The sequence below is a fragment of the Theropithecus gelada genome, chromosome 10, assembly GCF_003255815.1.
Source record: "Theropithecus gelada isolate Dixy chromosome 10, Tgel_1.0, whole genome shotgun sequence".
Taxonomy (NCBI): Eukaryota; Metazoa; Chordata; class Mammalia; order Primates; family Cercopithecidae; genus Theropithecus; species Theropithecus gelada.
Genome location: NC_037678.1, coordinates 61,117,315 through 61,138,361, shown reverse-complemented (window position 1 = coordinate 61,138,361; position 21,047 = coordinate 61,117,315). Strand labels below are relative to the sequence as shown.

General features: G+C 39.8%; 1 protein-coding gene across 1 annotated transcript in view; it reads right to left on the bottom strand.

The window, feature by feature from the left end:
* Positions 1-21,047, bottom strand: part of CHD6 (chromodomain helicase DNA binding protein 6) — a 214,427-nt gene that overhangs the window by 123,508 nt on the left and 69,872 nt on the right. Inside the window, exon 3 of the mRNA XM_025399445.1 lies at positions 10,889-11,409. Coding sequence (XP_025255230.1) covers positions 10,889-11,409 — 521 coding nt within the window. The remainder of the gene's footprint in view (positions 1-10,888; positions 11,410-21,047) is intronic.

The window sequence follows — 21,047 nt, the reverse complement described above, 5'->3', positions numbered from 1 at the left end:
GGTGCCACTGCACACCAGCCTGGGTGACAGAGCAAGACCCTGTCTCAAAAAAACGCAAAATGACAAACAAAAAAAACCACTTTGTAACCAATGTAGAAAAGATGGGCATGGTGCAGAATCATCAAGGGATGCTAAATCTAGGGAGAATGATGTGAAGAGAAGCAGGATATTTGCATGATCTTAAAGTGTCTCCCTGCAGATTACTTAGTAGTTATAAGGGAACAAAAAGAATAACTAACTAGACAATGGTTATAGAAGAATGACTTACTCTTAGGAAAGACACACTGATGTATTAGGGACAAAAAGGCCAGACATATGTAACTTGTTTGCAACCGGTTCAGGAAACGTGTGTGCACACGCACGCGCGCGCACACACACACATAAATATATATATACACACACACACGCATACACACACGCGCACACACACACATACTTTAAAAAATAATTTATCTTGACATACATCTATTCCACTGCAGAAGTGGATACTGTGTTTGGCATCTTTTTTCCTGACAACCGATACTGATTCCTAGACCATAAAAGAGCTCTGGCAGAAGGTCAGAGTGGGCTATGGTACCCCATTCCTTTTACCATGGTGACTGGTCCAGGATGGACACATGACCTAGCCAGACTAATCTGGGAGTCCTTCCTTTTAAAAAAAAAAAAAAAATATATATATATATGTGTGTGTATATATAGAGAGAGAGAAAGAGAGAGAGAGAGGCAGGAGTGGGTAGGAAAATGAATCTTTCTTCCTACGTCATGAAGCTGTTAAGCTGTAAACCCACAGCTACGGGCAGCCATGATTCCAGCCTTGAGAGGAATGCATTTGCAAAGGATGGAGTGGCACCCAGACAGGCTCAGGGGGTCACTGGAGACAAACAGCTTTGGTCTCAACTAAACTTCCTGGTTCTGATTCCTTAAGCTACTGAACCTCATTATCATTTTTTCCAACTTAAGCTAATTTGACTGGGTTTATGTTACTTGTAACCAAGAGAGTTCTGAATAATACAAACGCCTAATACTCCCACCAATTAATGGCACAGGGGCTTGAATCAAAGCAATCTTATTCTATAATCCTCTTTTTAATTAATAGCTTTCAGCGTTAGACTAACTTGGAAGGAAAAAAAAGGAAGAAATAACATTTTTGAGAGTCAAAGTAACTATTTTTTTATTCCAACTTGATTTTACAATCAAACATATCTCCACTTCAAAGAAAGTACCTACTATGCATTTATGACATGCAAGAAACTCCCAATCAATTATTTCATACATGCAGGACAACTATTAGTCATAACCATCAAAGCTTTTATCCTGTCTTCCACATGGCTTCATCAGCCAAGAAGACTGTGTGCATCTTTACTTTCTGTAGTTTGTCTTAGAATTTTTTTTTTTTTTTTTTTGCTTTCCAAATAGGAAATTTCATTATAATATGAAAGCACTAGGTAGATGGGATTTCTCAAATTTTCTCTGCAACCATATCTCTAGTTTCTAACCTCCAGGTTTCTTTGCTAGAACTAAGAGTTAGGAAGTGAGTGCTGAATCTGAGTACGAGGAAAAGACCTGGGTACATGTCATGACACTGTACTCCTATGAATCTTTTATGGCTCTGTCCCCGTGGATTCCAGGTATTGAAAGCTCTTATCTACTAAGATGCATTAATTCAAAATGATTCATCTTCTCATTTTAAAATTAAAACCTTATTAAATATCCATCAGAGCCTTACAGCACGAATGAGTTACTACTACAGCCACTGAAAATAGCTCATGATCCCAATAACTACCTCCAAAGACAAGCAGAGTCTCAGGAGTCCAGTCCAGGAACCACTACTCCACTCCAGCAACAACGCTTCAGAGAAGCTTCCAGCACTGACCTTCCTATAGGCTTTGATCCTCTTTCCAGGAGTACAATACTGAAAACATGGATATTACCTTGAAAAAGCTCATTTGCACACTTGATTCAGCTTTTCCATAATGCCCGTATTAATTGAGCCTACACAGAGAACTGAGTTGGTATCTATTTTTAAAAGATACTAGTTAAAAGAAAAAATACTAAAAAACCCTAATTATTTTGGTACAGATATAATCTGCTGTAGATAAACTGTGAACTAAATCTGCCCTGTCAGTCCCTTTAACCGTATCAACACCTTCAAAACAGAGATTACAGAGGACAATATCCTAGTAAAATGGAAACAAAAAGATTACTTCCTCTTAAGATGAAAAAGCAGAGTTTTACCAAGTAATTCTATTAAAAGTAATAAAAGCAATTGAAAATAAAAATTCAGAAAGTATAGAAGAGTTTCAAATAAAAAGTATAACCCATCCTTAGTGCACCAAATCCCCAGAAAGGATCGCTTTTGACTGACGCCTCTGATGCGTTCATGCTTCTAGTTCATTATTTATCAACATTAAGCAATGGCTACTGACATCCTGATAGGAAAGTTGATGAATTCAGATCTTATATACCTCCCCTATTCTGTCCCTACTCAGTATTTTCTTTGAACTCTTTTAGTGGAGGCAACCACATTTTAAATTTTCATTAATTCTTTGTTTTTCTGATTGCTCCCCTGTCATGACCCATTCTTGTGTTGCAGACAAAATATCCTCAATTTGAGGAGCTAATTTAAAATATGTTCATTCTTTTCCTTTAATTGTTTCTTCTTATGACAGTTGTTCTTTCATTCTTCCTTTTCCTGCTTTATGCTGCTCGTTTTCCTCTATGGCCTTGTGCTCTTCAGTAGACTGTTCCTATTGAAAATCAAGTAGGCTGGTAATACAGGTGCCTGGTGAGGCTCTCCTCTGCTTCTGAGTAAACTGCTTTCTCTACAAGCCTCGCCCCTGAATATGAAGCCTGGCCTAGGACTCTGCACACATGTCAAGTGGCTGTCCCTCCCTCCACTTTTTAGGGTATGGGCAGGGAAGGGCAGAGAAGTTAGTGCTCTGTGCCCCTTTCTTGTGGGTGTCATTCCTTATATGGAGCCCTAGCCCCTTCCCCAGGGCAAACTGCCTAATATCCGTAGAGTAATTGCCTGAGTTCATCCTAGAGCTGACAAACCACACAGCCGCTCTGCAGACAGTCCCTTAATCAGCCACCTCCACTTCTGGCCTGCCTCCAATCGCTCCTCCAGAGCTGCCTGCTCCATTGCAAGGAGAAAGCACTTCTATCTCTGCTGCAAACATAGTGCCTGCATGAGCTCTAAGATGGGACTCCCTCCATACCATTTATCCACCAGTATGATACCAGTGGACTTCTTTGTCCAGAAATTCAGTAATAGCTCTCATCTTTGAAAAATTTCGTCCCCTCTGTTCTTCCTATCATTTCCGTAAGATTTGGAGAAGTGAAAATGAAAGCAGGCTGCATGTACCATCTTAAAATCTGGAAGCCCCTAAAAAGAACATTTGTTTAAATGTCTTTTGGTCTTTTTGCTTTAAGTCTTTTCTCATCTACAAATTTCTTTAATAACTGGCTCAATACTCATCTCTTCCAAGGGACTCCTCAGACCAGAAATGACATACTCCTTATCTTCTAAATCCTTTCAGCTACTCTGTAAGCAGTTATACCAGGTTTTTCATTTGTTTATATTTTTGCTTGTTTCTTGAACACTTGTCAAGGCTGCTTCTTGTGAAAAGCACCTCAAACTCATAAAAGTACCTCAATGACTGGGCTCACAGATACTTCTGACACCTTGCTTCCTTCACTATTGCATTCCCTATAAAAAAAAAAAAACTCATAAACAAAGCAAGACACAGAAGAGGCACTAAAAATATACTGGATAAATGAGTAGGCATGTATCAAGCATTATTATTTAGCAACTGTTCCCTTACAGATTTGGTAAAGGTCTACTATGCACCAGGCCACAAAGTAAGCACTTCTGATGCTCCAAAAAAAAAAAAAAAAAAACAAAACCAAAAACAAACAAACAAACAAACAAAAAAACAGAAATAAAGACTTAGTACAAAGCTTCCAAGGTGGGTCTCTGACATTACCATTTAGATTTCTCCCCTGGTTAACACAAAGTCCAACGGGTTCCAAGCTCAGGGTCTCTACTGAGGGCTCATACACACCTTTATGTCTTCTTTGGTCTAATAAATGGTCACAATGTAAAAACAGGTCTCCCAACAGAAAGAACCCCAGTAATGTAATCTCTTGAACCTGAAATTAGCCTCAATAAAGATCTCTCTAAACAGATACAGCTGATTGACCTTCAAATAAATGAGAAAGAGCCACCAGCCCCTGTGAGGAGGAAAGCTAGCTGTTTTACTACTCTTCCTGCACCACACAGTTATCGGCTGACTCAGCGGCAACCACGCAGCTCAGATGGTTATATAATCAGAAGGCCTGGGGTTGAACACTTCCCAGAAGCAGTCATCACAGATGAAAGCAAAAAAAGGTAAAATGCTGGATTTGGGAGAAAAATCTGCTCTGGGTTGACAAACCAACAAATGGGGATGAAAAACTGAAACTGGGGCTGATCACACCAACCACTTCTTTTCCTCTTTTTGCTTTTTCATTCCTAGCAGATGTTACATATAAAAACTTACACAGGCTCCTTTTTCCTGTGATCTTTCACCTGGGAAACATGTTTCTCAAAGGATAATCTAAGACTCAGCCACACTCTAATTACCTGGGAGAATTCTGAACTGCAGATTCCTGGGTTCCACCCCCGACCTAATAAATCATTCTCTCTGGGGAATCCACTTTTCTAACAAGCTCTCCAGGTAGTTCCCTAGGCACAGCAAAGTCTGAGGACCAGAGATCCACGTAGATAGACCTCCACTTGGGCCAGCACACTGATTTCTTGACTTGCAAGAAAGAATATGAACCATTCTGATATGTGTGGAAATTCCAAAGCTTATACGCTGCCCTCACCGACAACATGAACACCAAAACTCAAGACCTTAGCTTTTAAAAGCAACACTCAGGCTGGGTACCATGGCTCATGCCTGTAATCCCAGCACTTTAAAAGGCCAGGCAAGCGAATCACTTGAGGACAGGAGTTCGAGATCAGCCTGGCCAACACAGCAAACTCCCATCTCTACTAAAACTACAAAAAATAAGCTGGGTGTGGTGGTACACACCTGCAATCCCAGCTACTCGGGAGGCTGAAGCAGGAGAATCGCTTGAACCTGGGAGGCAGAGATTGCAGTGAGCCGAGATGGCACCACTGCACTCCAGCCTGGGCAAGAGAGCGAGACTACGTCCCCCCAAAACATGATATTCACAGGCATTTAGAAGCATTAGATGCAAAAACTGTTGTTGAGCACAGAATCCACTGCATAACAGTTCTTGCTATAATCTGAATTTGTCCCCCAAAATTCCTGTGTTGGAAACCTCATCTCCAATGCAGTGGTGTTGGCAGTTGGGGTCAAATAAAAGGAGATCAGGTCAGGTGGCTCTGGCCTCATGAATGGATGAACACTCTTATCACAGGAGTGGATTATCTCAACAGTAGCCCTCTCTCGTTCTCTTTAGAGTAACATTTCATCCTCTTTTGCTCCTCTGCCTTTGGCCACAGGATAAGGAGCAGCACACAGGTCCTCCCCAGATTCTAGCGCCATACTGTTGGACTTCCCAGTCTCCAGAATGGTGAGCCAAATAAATTTCTGCTCACTATACATTATCCAGTCTGTGTATTCTGTTATAGGAACATAAAATGAACTATAACAGTTCCCTAATATGAAATTTCTTTCTCAAATGGTAAAAACTTAGCTTCTCTGAGAAACTGTCATGTTGCTTTTCTAAGACCGAAACATTATATGCAATGTAATGAACAATTTTGGGAACAATATATTCCCAAAGCCCTTACTAACATTTCATGACCCTACATGATCTGACCCCTGCCTCTCTGATCCCCTCCTCCAGCTATACTGGCCATGTACAGGTATGTATGCATAGGTATGTGTATATGTTTGTATATATACACACACACATGTACATCTGTGTATGTCTTCTTAGGCAAGTGGCTCCAATCCTCTGTGGAATAAGGCACTATAATTTTAAAAATAGTATAAGCATATAAACTATACCAAATGAAATTTTAATTTCAGAGTCAGGAAAATGACAGAGCCTAACTTGGCTTCCTGAAGGAGCTTTCTTTCTTGCTTAAGTTTTACACAATAAAGGAATGAACTAAACTCATACTCAAAAACACTTTAGAGAAGCCAGGTTTAGTTATATATATCTGTAATCCCAGCTATTTGGGAGACCTCATCTCTAGAAATAATAATAATAATAATAATAATCTGGAGGGAAGAGACACTAGTTTCAATTGAAACTTCTCCTATTTAAGAATTTTAGGCTTTTATCTCTCAAGCAATAAATGAATACTGATCACTATTAATATCATCCTTGAAAAGGAAAATTTGCTAGACTACCTATCACCTGTTTAGAACAGACATGTTCAATAATCTGTTGCCTCTCAAATGCAAACATAAACAGCAAAGGAAAAAGTTGAAGACATTTAGTCCTTGAAAGGATACCATGAAGTATGCAAACTGAAATTCTATAGAAGAGCAACCATTTCCTACAAATAAAAACAAATTTATCTGACACTGAAATCTCCCCACGTCCATTTCTGATCTTCCTTAGCAAAACATAAAGACACACAGCTGAGGGGAGAAAAGTCGGTTTTACAATCAGGTGAACGTGGAGTCAAATCCCAAGGATGGTGCTCACTAGTTTTGTGCCTTGGACAAGTTACTTAACTTTTTGAACTTTCATTCAATTATAAAATGGATATATTACCTACTGTTATATAACAATGGGAGTTATAAGATATAAGATACCTTATACAGGTATAAGTTATAAGATACCTTATACAGGTCTTATTTTCAAGGAGAAGAGCTCTAACCATTCATTCTTGGAATACATTTGTATCTATACATATAGATATATATCTCTATCTCTCTCTCTCTATATATATATATCTATATATAGAGAGATATGTATCATGCGTGAACCTGACAAACCTCTCTGGTGACCAGCCCCAGGAACATAAAAAGGCACAAGGCAAGTTGATCCTGACCTCAGACACTTAACTTTTGTTGAGGAAAACAAGTCATACACACCTGAAAACCATAATTAATGATGGGGAAGGTAGCCTGTTTTAGAGGCAAACATACAAGACTGGGAAGAGGGCCTGAGTTTATAACACACATCTGTGAATGACCTTAGACAAGTCACTTCCCTGTGGGTCTCCGTTTCCCTGGCTGCAGCCCTACAACAGGGCTGAACTAAGTAAGCATCTTTTAGCCTTCCCAGGTCTACGGTTATGATTTATAATGAAAAGTGAGGCTCCAAATGCTATGGAAGTTCAGAGGGGACACACGGGTACACTGTTTTGGGGAAACTCTGATATATATATCTGTACTGATATACAGCTGAACTCTGATATATATCTGAACTTAGACTTGCACTCAGACCCGAAGAATGGAAAGGACTTGGGATACCGAGAGGATAAGAGCTGGGGAAATACCCAGAGCAATCCAAAGGAGAAGTGGGTCAAGGACCTTTAAGAGCTAATGAGATTGAGTTGGCGAGGTACAGTGCTAGAGATGGAAAGGGAGGGAGACATCAGACCCCAGAGGGTCTGAATAACAGAGGAAGGAGTCTGGATTTTGTCCTGGAGGCAACAGGAGCAATCAGGGGGCAACAGGAACAATCAGAAGATTCTAAGCGGTTATAAATTGTTGAGGGAATCCCATTTCCCTGTCTCCATGTTTTCATGAGGAAAAGCATATTTTATTCCCAAGGACTGAAAAATACTGGAAATATATTTTCCACCCTTCTTCAAATTTATCTCACTTCCCTGACTGGGGAAATACTCCAATAGCAAGACTGGAAGAAGGAATGGAGCACACATGGCCCAGCACCACCACCTCTGCTTTCGAGTGCCTGCAGTGCTGGCAGATAAACTTAACTGAGGGAGGAACAAGTCTGATGGTGGCCACAAGCTAACCAATGTTCTTCAATCCAATTTACCAATAACAGAGCTGATAAATGAATGCCCATTTCTATTGACTATTTATCAACTGATTTAGAATTGAAAAGGGAGAAAAGGCGATTTGATTTATCACCACCACCACCACCACCACTGTTGCCAACATAAATAAAGGGGCCAACAGCAGTGCTTCAGAAAGACTAGCCAGGTGGCAGCTGGCAAGATGGACTGAAGGAGGAAAAGGCCAGAAGCCCGTAAATCAGTTGTGGAGCTCCTACAGTAATCCAAGCATTAAGTGAATCATTTATAACCATCAATTATTATCCAGGGTCTAATCGATATCTGCTTAAATCAAAACATGTACTTGAGCCAATCTGCAAGAGTAAATCAAAGAGAACAAAAAACTAAGGCTTAATTACTAACATATGCTTATATATATGTGTGTGTGTGTGTATATATATGTATTTTTAAATCAGTTAACATGCTTCATATCTAAAACTGCTTCTGCCTACCTGTAGGATCACTAATTAAAGGAACCAAAACAATTTTATAAAGATATAAAAGAGAAGCAATCAAAGGCTAACCAGTCCAGAACCCTGGAGTGCACAGAAGACTTCTATTATGTTACAGATCGATACAATATAGCTCCAAAAGAGAGAGAGAGAAAGCTCATGTAACTTGTCCACATTTTTAAAGAGATGATCATTTCTGTCAACCTCCTCTAACAGGATGTCTCTTGGACTTCTAAACCTCAAAAGGTTCTGCTGTCTTCTAAGTTAGCAGCCTTTGAAAACACTACCAAGCACTTCTCCAAGTCACTTATATTTCATACAGCCTAATTAGATCAAATCGTGTTAGTATTGCTACATTTATATAAGAAAGCCTGTACATTTTCACTAGTCAGAATCCTGATTTTGCCTATACATTTGGCATCCAACACTTAGTTAAATGCCTCCTTATTCCCCCAAAATGGAATTTATGACAATGTTTGCATACTCATCACTTTGTTTCAGACCTCATACAATGTAAACATGAATTCCTTAAAAAATGAAGAGTTGATAAAATTGTAAACATCAGAAACCAGTGGCTAAGTGGGCTCAGACACCTATGGCTTTCTAATGTCTTCTAGATACAAACCAAGACTCCTTATTAGGGCTATAAAACCCTCCTCTAATTACCCTAAATTCTCACATACAATCTTTATTCCTTATTATTCTCTGTAATAATAATAATAAAAAGTCACCACACTAGCTCATGTCCGATCCTCCTTCTTTATATACGCTATTACCCCAAAGTACCACTTCAGCTCCTCCAAAGTAATCTGGAGATGGAGATGAAAATTATTTGCAGAGGACGAACAGTCACTCTGCTACTCCATCCACACACTGGAGATTAGAGTATGCTCACTAGGTTCACTAAGAAACAAGTCCTGTAGGGTTTTAGTTAGGCAGAATCCTGAGTTTTGTCTACCTCTCTCTTGACCTTCTGTAAAAGGTATTTTACAGGCATTTTCTGTAATCTACATTCCTGGGATCCCACCCAAGTTTCTTTGGTAGAAGAACGATGAAATCCTCTGCCAGACAGAAGGGAGTGAATATTATGAGGCAAATTTTTAATTTGGATTAAGAAACCATCCATCTGGTCCCAACAAACTGTCCTTCTGAAAAAGAAGTGAACCATATAGTAAACTCCAGGTTGCAACATACACCACTTAAAATGCATTCTTCAAATTACCTCCTTCACGCCTGACCAACACAGGTGTGATAGCCTCATTACTTTATGTTTTGTTAGTATCCACATCAGTCTCTGTGTTTTTTATGAGTGCTCTTGGTCTAGAATAATAGATACATAGATAAATGTAATTAACCTTCCTCTGTACTTAGATTTTAGACATGTAAATTCCTTAAGATAGGAGTCATATATTTGGTGTTTCCTCAAAATTCTAAATATAAACTTCTGCACAAGGAATTTAGAAACAAAATGAGAAATATATTTGTATATGATGACAGATATTGAGCTCCCTGCACAAGGAATGCATTTGCTATCTTGATAGGATCTATACAGTGATTCTGTACCTATGCACTCTGGTCTCGCCGTAAGTCATTATGGTCGGCTCTGGTCTCATTTACTCAGCATTTCCTAAGCACTTGTCAATGTGTCAGGCACTGTGCTAGACACTGAACTAGATAAATAGATCAGGAATGGTCCTGCACTCAGGGTTTGCAACCTAGGGGAAGCTAGTCAGTCCTCAACTATCTGGAACTCTGTGGATACCGATGGCTCTCTTAGGCTTCCTGCACGACTGATTCCCGTCACTGTGCATCCTCCTTACAGCAGCTCCTCTGCCACTCTACACCACTACTGTTCCAAAAATCACTGCCCTCTGTATCACACCTGGGATGTCACTTCCCTTACACCCTGTGCATGTTAACATTTTAATTCTTTTTTGTCCAAAAGGAATGGCAAGAAACTGCATGGCCACTATTAATTAAGTTTATCTTTCTCTCATTAGGAGGTAAGAAAGGTGGTTCATTTTTGGCTGAAAGCTAATATGGACACAAAGAACACATAAACATGGGATATAGGGGGCACATCTACACATCTGGCAGGATACCAGCTAGCAACTAAAGAATGCTAAGTACGAAGACCAAAAAGAATGGTTGGGGTCTGAAGCGGGTGAGGAATTCTTGGGAGTATCCTAAAAACACAAATGTCTTTTTTGAAATGCCGCGACTTCAGAAATGCAATGAGAAAACAGCAACCTTCAAGGACAGTCCCTTGCATTAGCACCAAGGGGTTATCCCTGCTCCCTATCCTATATAGGTGGGATATGAAGCTTAGGCCCACAGGAGTGCAGCAAGTTGTGTCCAGGGGCTTGGGCCAATGCCAAAGGCAAATCATTCTGCACTGGCACAGGCAAATGCTCAGAGAAGGAAGAAAGGAATGTACCTGGCCTTCCTGGACTTCGTCCTGGCTGCAGAGTCAGTGCAGCTCCTCTTCTCTTTGGCCTCCTTGGTGCCTGAGGCCTCCCGGGGCTTCCGCGCCTTCTTTACCCCATCCTTTTGCTTCGGCTCCTTGTGCTCCTTGGCCTTCTTCGGCTCCTTGGCCTTCCTGGGTTCCTTTGGCTCTTTCGGTTCGCGTTTCCTCTTTGGCTTGGGCTCTCTGTCCTTGCTTCCCTTTGCTGCACCCTCTTGGTCTCCTGGCTCCTTTTTCTTCCGTTTCTTCTTCACTCCAGTACCTCCTCCTCCACTGTCCTCCATCCCATTATGGGATGTCATTTTCCTAGGAAAAAGGGTAGCAGCTTCCTCTTCAGCAGTGTATAGGTCCTTCTGGGGCAGACAGTGACTAGCAACATCTTCAATTTTCTCTTCTTGATCAGTGCTGCAGTCAAATGGGGATGGAGATTTGTAGTCAAAATTGACAGAGGCATCAGACATTGGGGAGTGATTCAAAACTTTTAAATTTGACAACTGTAAAAGAAAGAGAAACAAGCATATTACCCTTCCAATGCATGCTTCCTACAAAGAGACTTACCCAGTTTGAATACATGGATTTGCTCAACAAATATTTACTGAGTTCCCACTCTCTGTTAGTTCCTATTGTGCTAGGCCTTCGAGACAGAGTGGCAAACAGGACATATACAGACTTTAAACTTGGGGAGCTGTGCCAACGTGTTGTGAGCATACTAAATCAGGATCATTCAAAGATACACCTTTGATTGTAACTAAAAATTGTGCTGTTCTGTATGATCATCTAATCTAGCCACCAGACTGAGCACCAAATAACCTTTGGCCACTTGCAGAAACCAAACTACCTGTATAGGAGGAAGTTTTATTGTGATGGATGCCATTAGAAAGGATGTGTCACAGGTGCTGAAGGCATCCCCAAAATGGAAGTTGCAAAGCTGTTTTTGAGCACCAACAAACAAAAGTACAGCCCCCCAAAGTGATCACTTTTTAAGAAAACATCTCTTTGGGTATAGAAGTTATATCTCATTCTTTCAGGTCTGGTGTTGCAAAAAAATACTTACAATTTCATAACAAAGCTAAGGTTGGTGATAATTGGTAACAATGTGGGTGTTAGTTTCAAGGAACAGCACCTCCCTTGGTCTGGAACAAAGAAATAACTTAAGGAGAGCCTGGGAGGGACAAGCAGGCTTTCTAGGAAGAGAGTTACAATCATCTTTGTATGATGGCTTAGAAATAGCACCATTTGTGAGGAACCTTTTCTCTTAACAAGAGGCCCAGCATGTGCTAAAGGGCACAGACAGTTGCCCAGGTGGCATGGTTTCCCTTCAGTATGCCGGTTATCCATTCTATGCTCAGACTTCCTGGCCCAGCCTGGTAGTTAAAGAGACTGTAACATTCAGCTGCGTATTTCCCCTTCTGTTTTTTCCAGTGTCTTTTCCTAGTCCAATGCTCCCAAACATAACACTGAGAATCCCAGGAGAAAAAGATGAAAGAAAAGAAAGATTTGGGGTGGGGAGGGGAAGAGATCTTTATCATATCAATACAGTCCAGCCTCATAAGCCTAAATACAAAGGGAACTGGTCATTCCGGCAGGACTCACTACTCAAAAAAAAAAAAAAAAAAGGAAAACAATTCAGTTTATGATCTCATTACTGATTGAGTACTTGAGATGGCTTGGGAAAGGAGCTAAGTGGACAAAAGGAATCTAAAATCAAATGCAAAAAAAAAAATGGTTAAGATGGTAAATTTTCTATCATATGCTTTTTACTACAATTTTAAAAACTGTTTTAATGGGATAAAAGGCAAGAAGAAATCTAGCAGTGAGGTGACAGGTATCCAGGTGAAGCTCAGCTCCTGTGAAGTGCAGAGCCATCCTCGGGAGATTCCTGAATTCTGTGCCAAGGACAGCTGGCCCTCAAGGAACAAGTTTTTGCTGAGCATGCAAGGGTGTACAGACTGGAAAAGGACGAGTCACAGGTTTCTTAGGCTTTCAAAGATAACATAAAAGATCTACTCCCACCGAGGCAGCTCTCTGAAGGTCAGAGTGAGACTCTGTCTTTTCAGCTCATATCTCATGTCCAGGTCTCTTTTCTGAAGGACAGGGGTCCCCAAATAAGCTAGAAGCAGGTGGTAGTAAGGGGGTATTCAATCCTTAGGCAATAGCAAGAGCAGCAGCTAACGTTTATTGAAAACATGCCATATGGGTACACTAGAGCTTGTGCAAGGCATGTTTCATGACCTCTAAATCTTTATAACAATCCCACAGGGTCAATAAAAAGATGCCGGTTTTGTATACAGAGAAATGGAAGGTTAGTGATGTTAACTGGTGTGCCCAAGGCCAACGGCTACTGAGTGCAGGAGTTTAGATTTGAACTATCCATCTGGCCAAAGCTAACACTCATTTCATTGAGCATTGTATGACCTCCCAGGGAACTACAATGATTGCTAGGCCATGAGACCAGCATGATGAAACTTGGTTAGAAATGTTAAATGCAGCCAGGCATGGTGGTTCGCACCTGTAATACTAGCACTTTGTGAGGCTGAGGTGGGAGAACCGCTTGAGGTCAGGAGTTAGAGACCAGTCTGGGCAACAGAGCAAGACCCTATCTCTACCAAAAAAAAAAAAAAAATTTTAAAACATTTGCCAGCAGTGGTGGTGCACACCTGTAGTCCTAGCTACATATGAGGCTGAGGCAGGAGGATCACTTGAGCCCAGGAGTTTGAAGTTACAATGAGCTATGATTGTGCCACTGCACTCCAGCCTGGGCAATAGAGCAAGACTCACTCTACCTTTTAAAAATAAAAATAAAAGTTAAATGTGATGGCATATGCAATCACTTTGGGAAAGGTCATGCAGTTGTTGATGAAAAAGCAGGTATTAGTAATAAAATGTATAAAATTATGATTGAAAAGTCTACCAGAAATGTTTGTATTTTTAAAGCACCTTGTTGGGAGCTATGAAAATATATTTGCTGAAGATTAAAAAATATTAGACAAAAAATAATTTCTTTCATGTGTCTCAAGGTCAGTGGGGGGAAAGGCAAAGAGCCTAAATAAAAGCTTTGTTTCAGCTTCTACCAAGGGCATTAAATCACCACTCTGAAACTGGCCCTAAAACGAACAGGTTGGAGATGATGGGCCACAAGGTGCCAAAAATATTTTACAAATTATAACAACAATTTAAATAGAGACAACAAGCTAGGAAAACAAGAATGAAATGGAGAGGGTCCACAGGTAACACATGCAACAATGCTAGCTCAAAAACTGCACTGTTAGTAAAAAACCTGTTTCTGTGATTCAAAATTATCAATCCACAATATTCCTGGAAAAGACACTTAAAGACATGAATCTAGATAAACCAGATCAGGTCAGTTGAAAAGGAGTTAGGAACTAATGAAAAAATTATGGCCCTGGGCAGTGGTTCCCAGAGGTCCACAGACAAACCTTTAACAATTATTCAAGAACTTGAAAGTCAAAACAGATTCTAATTAAGAAAATCATCCAGAAAAACGAGTGTATCTGTTACATAATCTTCTTCATCAGTTATAACCATTTCCACACCTTTTCAACAGAAGGCCTTGAAATAATATGCTAAAACTCGGGCAGCAAAAACCAGTAAATTTCAGTACATCAGGTTAAAAAAAAATTAAACAAGCATATTTCACTGTATTTTTTTGTTTTGGGTCAGGAAACATAGATTTCTATCTGTAACGAATCCATACATGGGTACCTGACGATCATTGCCTGTAAGCTGCTTCCAAGCTAGTCCTGTTCTCTATCCAAGTTCCCAAGGAATAGAGAGAGACAGCTTTTCATTCTTATTCATATAAACAGTATTTACTGGCCATTTAAACGTTTCTTCACATACTGGCATGGCAAACAGGTATATATAGAGATGGAAGGTTGAAAGGGAAGATACTCTCCAAGTTGTGATGACATTTCCCTCTCCCAAATTTAAGATGATTCTTTCTTTGAAAGAAAAATTAAATAAAGTGATAATATAATACTATTAGACTTCCCTCAATTTTTCCTAAAAATTATGCATATTTTATGTGAAATACAGTAATTAAGGAATTTAAATATTTTTTGTTTAAAACTTTAATACACTTATCAAAATAAATAACTTTTGCACTTTAAAGAACATTATCAAGAATGTACAATCGGCCCTTTAAATCCATGGGTTCTGCATCTATGGAGTCAACCAACTGAGGATTGAAAATATTTGAAAACAAACAATTAAAAATGACAATACAACAATAAAAATACATATTTAAAAACAATATACTACAACAACTATTTATGTAGCATTTGTGTTATGTTAGGTATTATAAGTAACCTAGAGATGATTTAAAGTGTAGGAGAAGATGTGTATGGGTTATATACAAATACTACACCATTTTAAATAAGGGACTTGAGCATCCTCAGATTTTGGTATTCACGGAAGGCATTAGAACAATCCCCCATGGACGCTGAGGAACAACTGTATAAAGAAAATCCCCAGAATGGGTGAAAGTATTTGCAAATCATTTATTGGATAAGGGTCTAGTGTCTAGAATATATAAAGAATTCTTACAATTCAATAATAAAAAAGAACCAAATTCAAGGCCACAATGAGATACTATTTTATACCCACCTAAGATGGCTATAATAAAAAAGACAGACAACAATAATTTTGGCAAGGATACAGAGAAACTGAAACCTTCATACATTGTTGGTGGGAATAAAAAATGGTGAAGCCACTTAACAGTGTGACAGTCCTTCAAAAAGTTACACAGTTAGCAAATGATCTGGCAATTCCATCATAGATAGACACACAAACACACACACACACACACACACACACAGACAGAATTGAAAACAGGTGTTTAAACAAAAACTTATACACAAATGTTCACAGCAGCACTATTCACAATAGCCAAAACGTGGAAGAAACCCAGTCCATCAACAGATGAACAGGCAAACAAAATGTGGTATGTCCATACAATGGCATATTATTCAGCCATAAAAAGGAGTGAAGTGGGGCTGGGCACACTGGCCCACACCTACAACCCCAGCACTTTGGGAGGCCAAGATGGGCAGATCACACGAGGTCAGGAGTTCAAGACCAGCCCAGCCATACATGGTGAAACCCCATCTCTACTAAAAACACAAAAATTAGCCAGGTGGGGTGGCACGCATCTGTAATCCCAGCTACTTGGGAGGCTGAGGCAGGAGAATCGCTTGAGCTTGGGAGGCGGAGGCTGCAGTGAGCTGAGATCATGCCACTGCATTCTAGCCTAGGCGACAAAGTGACTCTGTCTCCAAAAAAAAAAAAGAGTGAAGAGTGAAGTACTGAAACATGCTATACCATGGATAGACCTTGAAAACATGCCAAATGAAATAAGCCAGACACAAAAGGCCACATATTGCATAATACAATTTATATGAAATACTCAGAAAAAAACAAACTCAAAGAGACAAATTGGGGGTTACGAAAACATTCTGAAATTAAATAGTGGTGATGTTTACACAATCTTGTCAATATTCTAAAAACCACGAAATTGCACATTTTAAAAGGGTGGATTTTATAGTATGTAAATTACATTTTCATTTTGAAAAATCCAATACAAGGACATACCAAAATTGGTGCACTCATATATTGCTGGCAAGAGTATCAACTATTAAAAGCCTTTTTTTTTTTTTTTTTCCCGCAGGACAGAGAAGCAACATGCAGTGAATTCTTGCAATTTTATGTTGCCTCAACATCCATTTTGGATGTACACTGGACTTTCTCATACCAGAAGTGGAGCTTGATCACCCTTGATACAGTTTCCACCCTTGACACTGCCTTCTCCCAGTTCCTTAAGGTGGTCAATCCCGATATCTGCCTTTTACAACTGCCTCCTGGTGACCACCCACCTATGGGACAGCCAGAGAGCCTACCTATGTGTCTTGTCCCACTGACTCCCATACCCTGCATGGACTGCCCAGATATGCCGCAGTGACTCCACTGAATTCTAACTGCTTGCTCTAAACCCAGCAATTAGAACTCCCTGCAGGAAACCTGCTAGGGTAATGAGTAATGGCCTGGACCCCAATGAAGGCTTTGATCCATTGGTTCATCTTTCTATATCTTGCTCCCCACACACTGACTGAACATGCGAGCCCTGGACAGCTCTTCACTTCTCATTGGGCCTGTGACGTGTGCTGCTCTCTTCTCTCTAGGATCTGCAAGTAATAAAACTGCCTCTGTTATTTCATATGTTTTGTTATGCTGTCTTCTCTGTATCTCACCTGACTGACACACATTAACCTAACTCTCCTCCTGGTCAGGGCTCTCCTAGAGAGCCGTTATCTTGGTGGGAATAAACTGGACAAAGGACACAGGTTGGACAAGAGCCACAAGGAGTCTGCCAGTATAAATAAGTCTTCTGTGAGAGGGACACCTGGTCACTCGTCACTTGCATTAGGCTGCCTCCAGGATAGAGAAGTAGCTGGTGAAAGGCACACTGTAAACACACATGACCACCTCCCTGGGGCCCCATCAGGGCAGGGCTAGAAATTATAGCCACTGTCCAGGGAGTAACCTTAAGACCAAATTAGAGAAAAATACAACACAACAATATAAAATTTTAATTGTGGATATCCTTTTAAACGGGGCAACTTCTCTTCTAGGGCATAAATAAAGGAAACACGTAAGTACTCCAAAGGATTATGTATAAGAATATCTGATACACAATTGTGTTTAATAGAGAAAAAAGCTATAAATAACCTGTTTGCCAATCTTTAGGAAAATATTTAAATTAATAGTACACCCACCATCTGGAATAATACTATGCAGCCATTATTATACAGAGGTTTAAAAGACATGAAACATGTCTACATTTGGGAAGCAAAAAAAGAAAACCTATGGTCTAATCACATTTTGTTTTTAAAACAATTTTTTAAAGTCTGCAAGGGCACAGACCAAATGTTAACCATCATTATGTGTGGGTGATACGACTATGGGCAGTTTTCACTTCTTTTTTGGTCTTTGTTTTTACCTGTCTCCCATTAGTAGAATGTAAGCTTCAAGAGGCAGTGATTCTGTGGTAGTATCTAGAAAAGTACCTGGCTTATGGTATAATTCAATCCTGTGGTTACTGAATGAAACAGTTATCTACAATTTGGAAAAGAGAAAAAGGAAGTCTATAGAATTGTACATGTAAACAGAAATGGCAATAAATATCTGTGCATAGAACAAATAATAGAAGAAAAACAAAACGTTAATAGTAATCATTTGAGGCTACGCAAATTTGGTTGTTTAATTTTTAACAGACATCTACAATTTCAATAATGAGAATGTATTACTTTCATGGTATTTTTAACAGAAAAACTTTCACATACATGTAATAGAAAATTTTTACAGACTTCTATAACAAATGAGAAAAACTGTTTTACCAGACAATTCATGTTTCTCCCAATCATAAGGATTCAAGAATCAAAGGCAGAATGAGAGGTGCCAGCACTGAGAGATTACATTTGACTGAGGTGCAGGACAAAGTGCGCACTTTGCACCTAGGCTGGAAAGGCCACCACACCCCCTTCATCCAGCTGTACTTCCTTGCACCTCAAACCCAAGTAGTGAGCAAGGCCTGGCCAACTCCTGCTGCTGGCTGGCTTTGGAGTCTTCTATCTTTCCCAGCAGGGAGAAGATGGTGTTCTGTGTCAGAAATTAGCTAAACATAAAAATAAGTAGAAAAAAATCATAAAAATTTGCAACCTTCTATCTCTTTTTAAAGTTCAAATAATAAAAATGAGCATTCAAAGTAAGAGGTAACTGTTCCTACTAATAAATCAGTTCATGGACAACATTTCAGGTAGCTAAAGTTATTTCCTAATTAAAATTAGGATTGTCTTATTTTTTCACCTTCACTTTCTTCAGAAAGTTTTTTTTAAAAACAGGTATTTGACTACAGAACATACTAAATGCAGAAAAAAAAAACAAAAACAAAACCCACATGTCCTCGGCTTTTATTTTGCTGCAATTGTACTGGAACTTACCCATTCGGCAAAGACATCTGTATGGAATTAGCAAGACTGACCAGAGTGGGGGCAGGAACAACGTCTGTCCAATTGTTTGTGCATTTGTATATCTCCTTCTCTCTCTGTTTCTTTTTCTGCATTTAGTATACAGACAGTCCCCGACTCATAATGGTTTGACTTACGAATTTTCAACTTGATGACAGGTTTGTCAGGACATAACTTCATTGTGAAGTCCAGGAACATTTCTATTTCAATGTATCTCTACTGAGGAGACCTGTGCTTTAGGTGACAAAGCAGGTACTTTGATCCTGATGTTCTTCACACAGTCACAGCTGGTTAGAACCAGGAGGAAGAGAGTTCAGTTGCAGGTATTTAAGGATAATTCAGGTGGAGAAATCCAGTAGGTTCTTGGATAATTTTCCAAGAAAAATTTCTACAAGAATGAATTAGATTGCCCAGCAAGAATAAAGAGAGAAGGAAAACAGGACCAAAACCTGACACATGCTAATGTTTCAGGATCACCAGAGGAAGAAGAACCTACAGAGTGAGAAGAAACAGTGAGATAAGCAAAGTGGCCAGGAAAAAAATGTAAGACTGAAAGCATGGTATCCCAGAAGCCTGAAGAAGACAGCATTTCAAGACAGAATCATCACAGGTGTCAAACACTACTGAGAGGCAGGTAAGTGAAGCACTAAAGAGTGGTCAAAGGATTCGGTAATGTCATTTTTTCAAAACCTTTCCATCCCCAAATACTTGACTCATTTTTAGTCCCCACCTCTACTTCCATATTTTTGCAATTAAAGTGGAGAGATGGGGATAGGAGATACTTTTCTCTTACCATGTTTCAAGAGTCTTAGAAATTTGAAATCTCTAAATCTGCAGTCAACCTAATTCTTGTTAACTCTAGGCAGTAACAAAAACTGCGGGCTAGTAAATGACTAAATGTGGATGCTGAGAGGGAAGAATTAGGAGGAGAGAGGGAAAATAATAATTAATAAGTGCCTGTGTTGTTTTTGGAAACTACTTTTATTTCCAACTATGGTTTTGGGCAGACCAAAACCTCACAGTAACTCAATTTCCTAATCTGCCTAACTGGAATGATGTTTGCTCCACCAACCAAGGCCAGGAGATACGTCTTTCAGAATTATTTGCTGATATATTCTAGGACAAGTAGATGCTGAACAGAAACTAGCGGTGTGAATAAGACTATTTTCCTACCTCTTCATTCCTGGCCCACATGTAGTTTTACTGTAGCTTTAGGCTACCGGAGGCCCAAGGCCCAAAACTTAGGCCAATTCTGCTCCTATCACTGCCACATAATAAACCAGCACCCGGGCCTAGAGTTAGAAAGACTGTATTCATGGATAAGGAATTGTTCTTTTATATATCTAAGCCTTGTAGTCACAATGACTTTGAGCACCCAGAATTGTTCTGATATTTTAAATATAAAATGGATGCCAAGGCCAGGTGCGATGGCTCACGCCTGTAATCCCTGCACTTTGGGAGGCTGAGGCTGGCGGATCACAAGGTCAGGAGATTGAGACCATCCTGGCCAACATGGTGAAACCCCATTTCTACTAAAAATTTAAAAAACTAGCTGGGTGTGGTGATGTGTGCCTGTAATCCCAGCTACTTGGGAGGCTGAGACAGGAGAATCGCTTAAATTCGGGAGGCGGAGATTGCAGTGAGCCAAGATCATGCCACTGCACTCCAGCCTGGCGACACAGACCATCTCAAAAAAAAAAAAAAAAGGATGTCAATAATAATAATAGTTAATTTTACTAAGAATTGGGTATTAGGAAGATACTAAGCTTATTGAGTGTATCACCAAAACAACCTTAAGATAGAGGCATATTATAACTCCATTTTAGAGTAGAAGCCTAGAAAGACTAAATAACTCACCTTGGTCCCATGGCTAGTAAGTGGTAAAGCTAAGATTTGGGATTTGACTCCTATGTCAAGGGCCACTCCTCTTAATCACTTCACTTTGTCTCGTGTACTGGATACAACAAACTTAGAAATAAGAATCAGCAAGAACCTCTAACCAACCCCTATTTCGTTTCCATCACCCATTCCCCAACACAGCTGTATCTCCTCAACCTTTCCCCAGACGACTTTCAATTCACTAAGTTTTC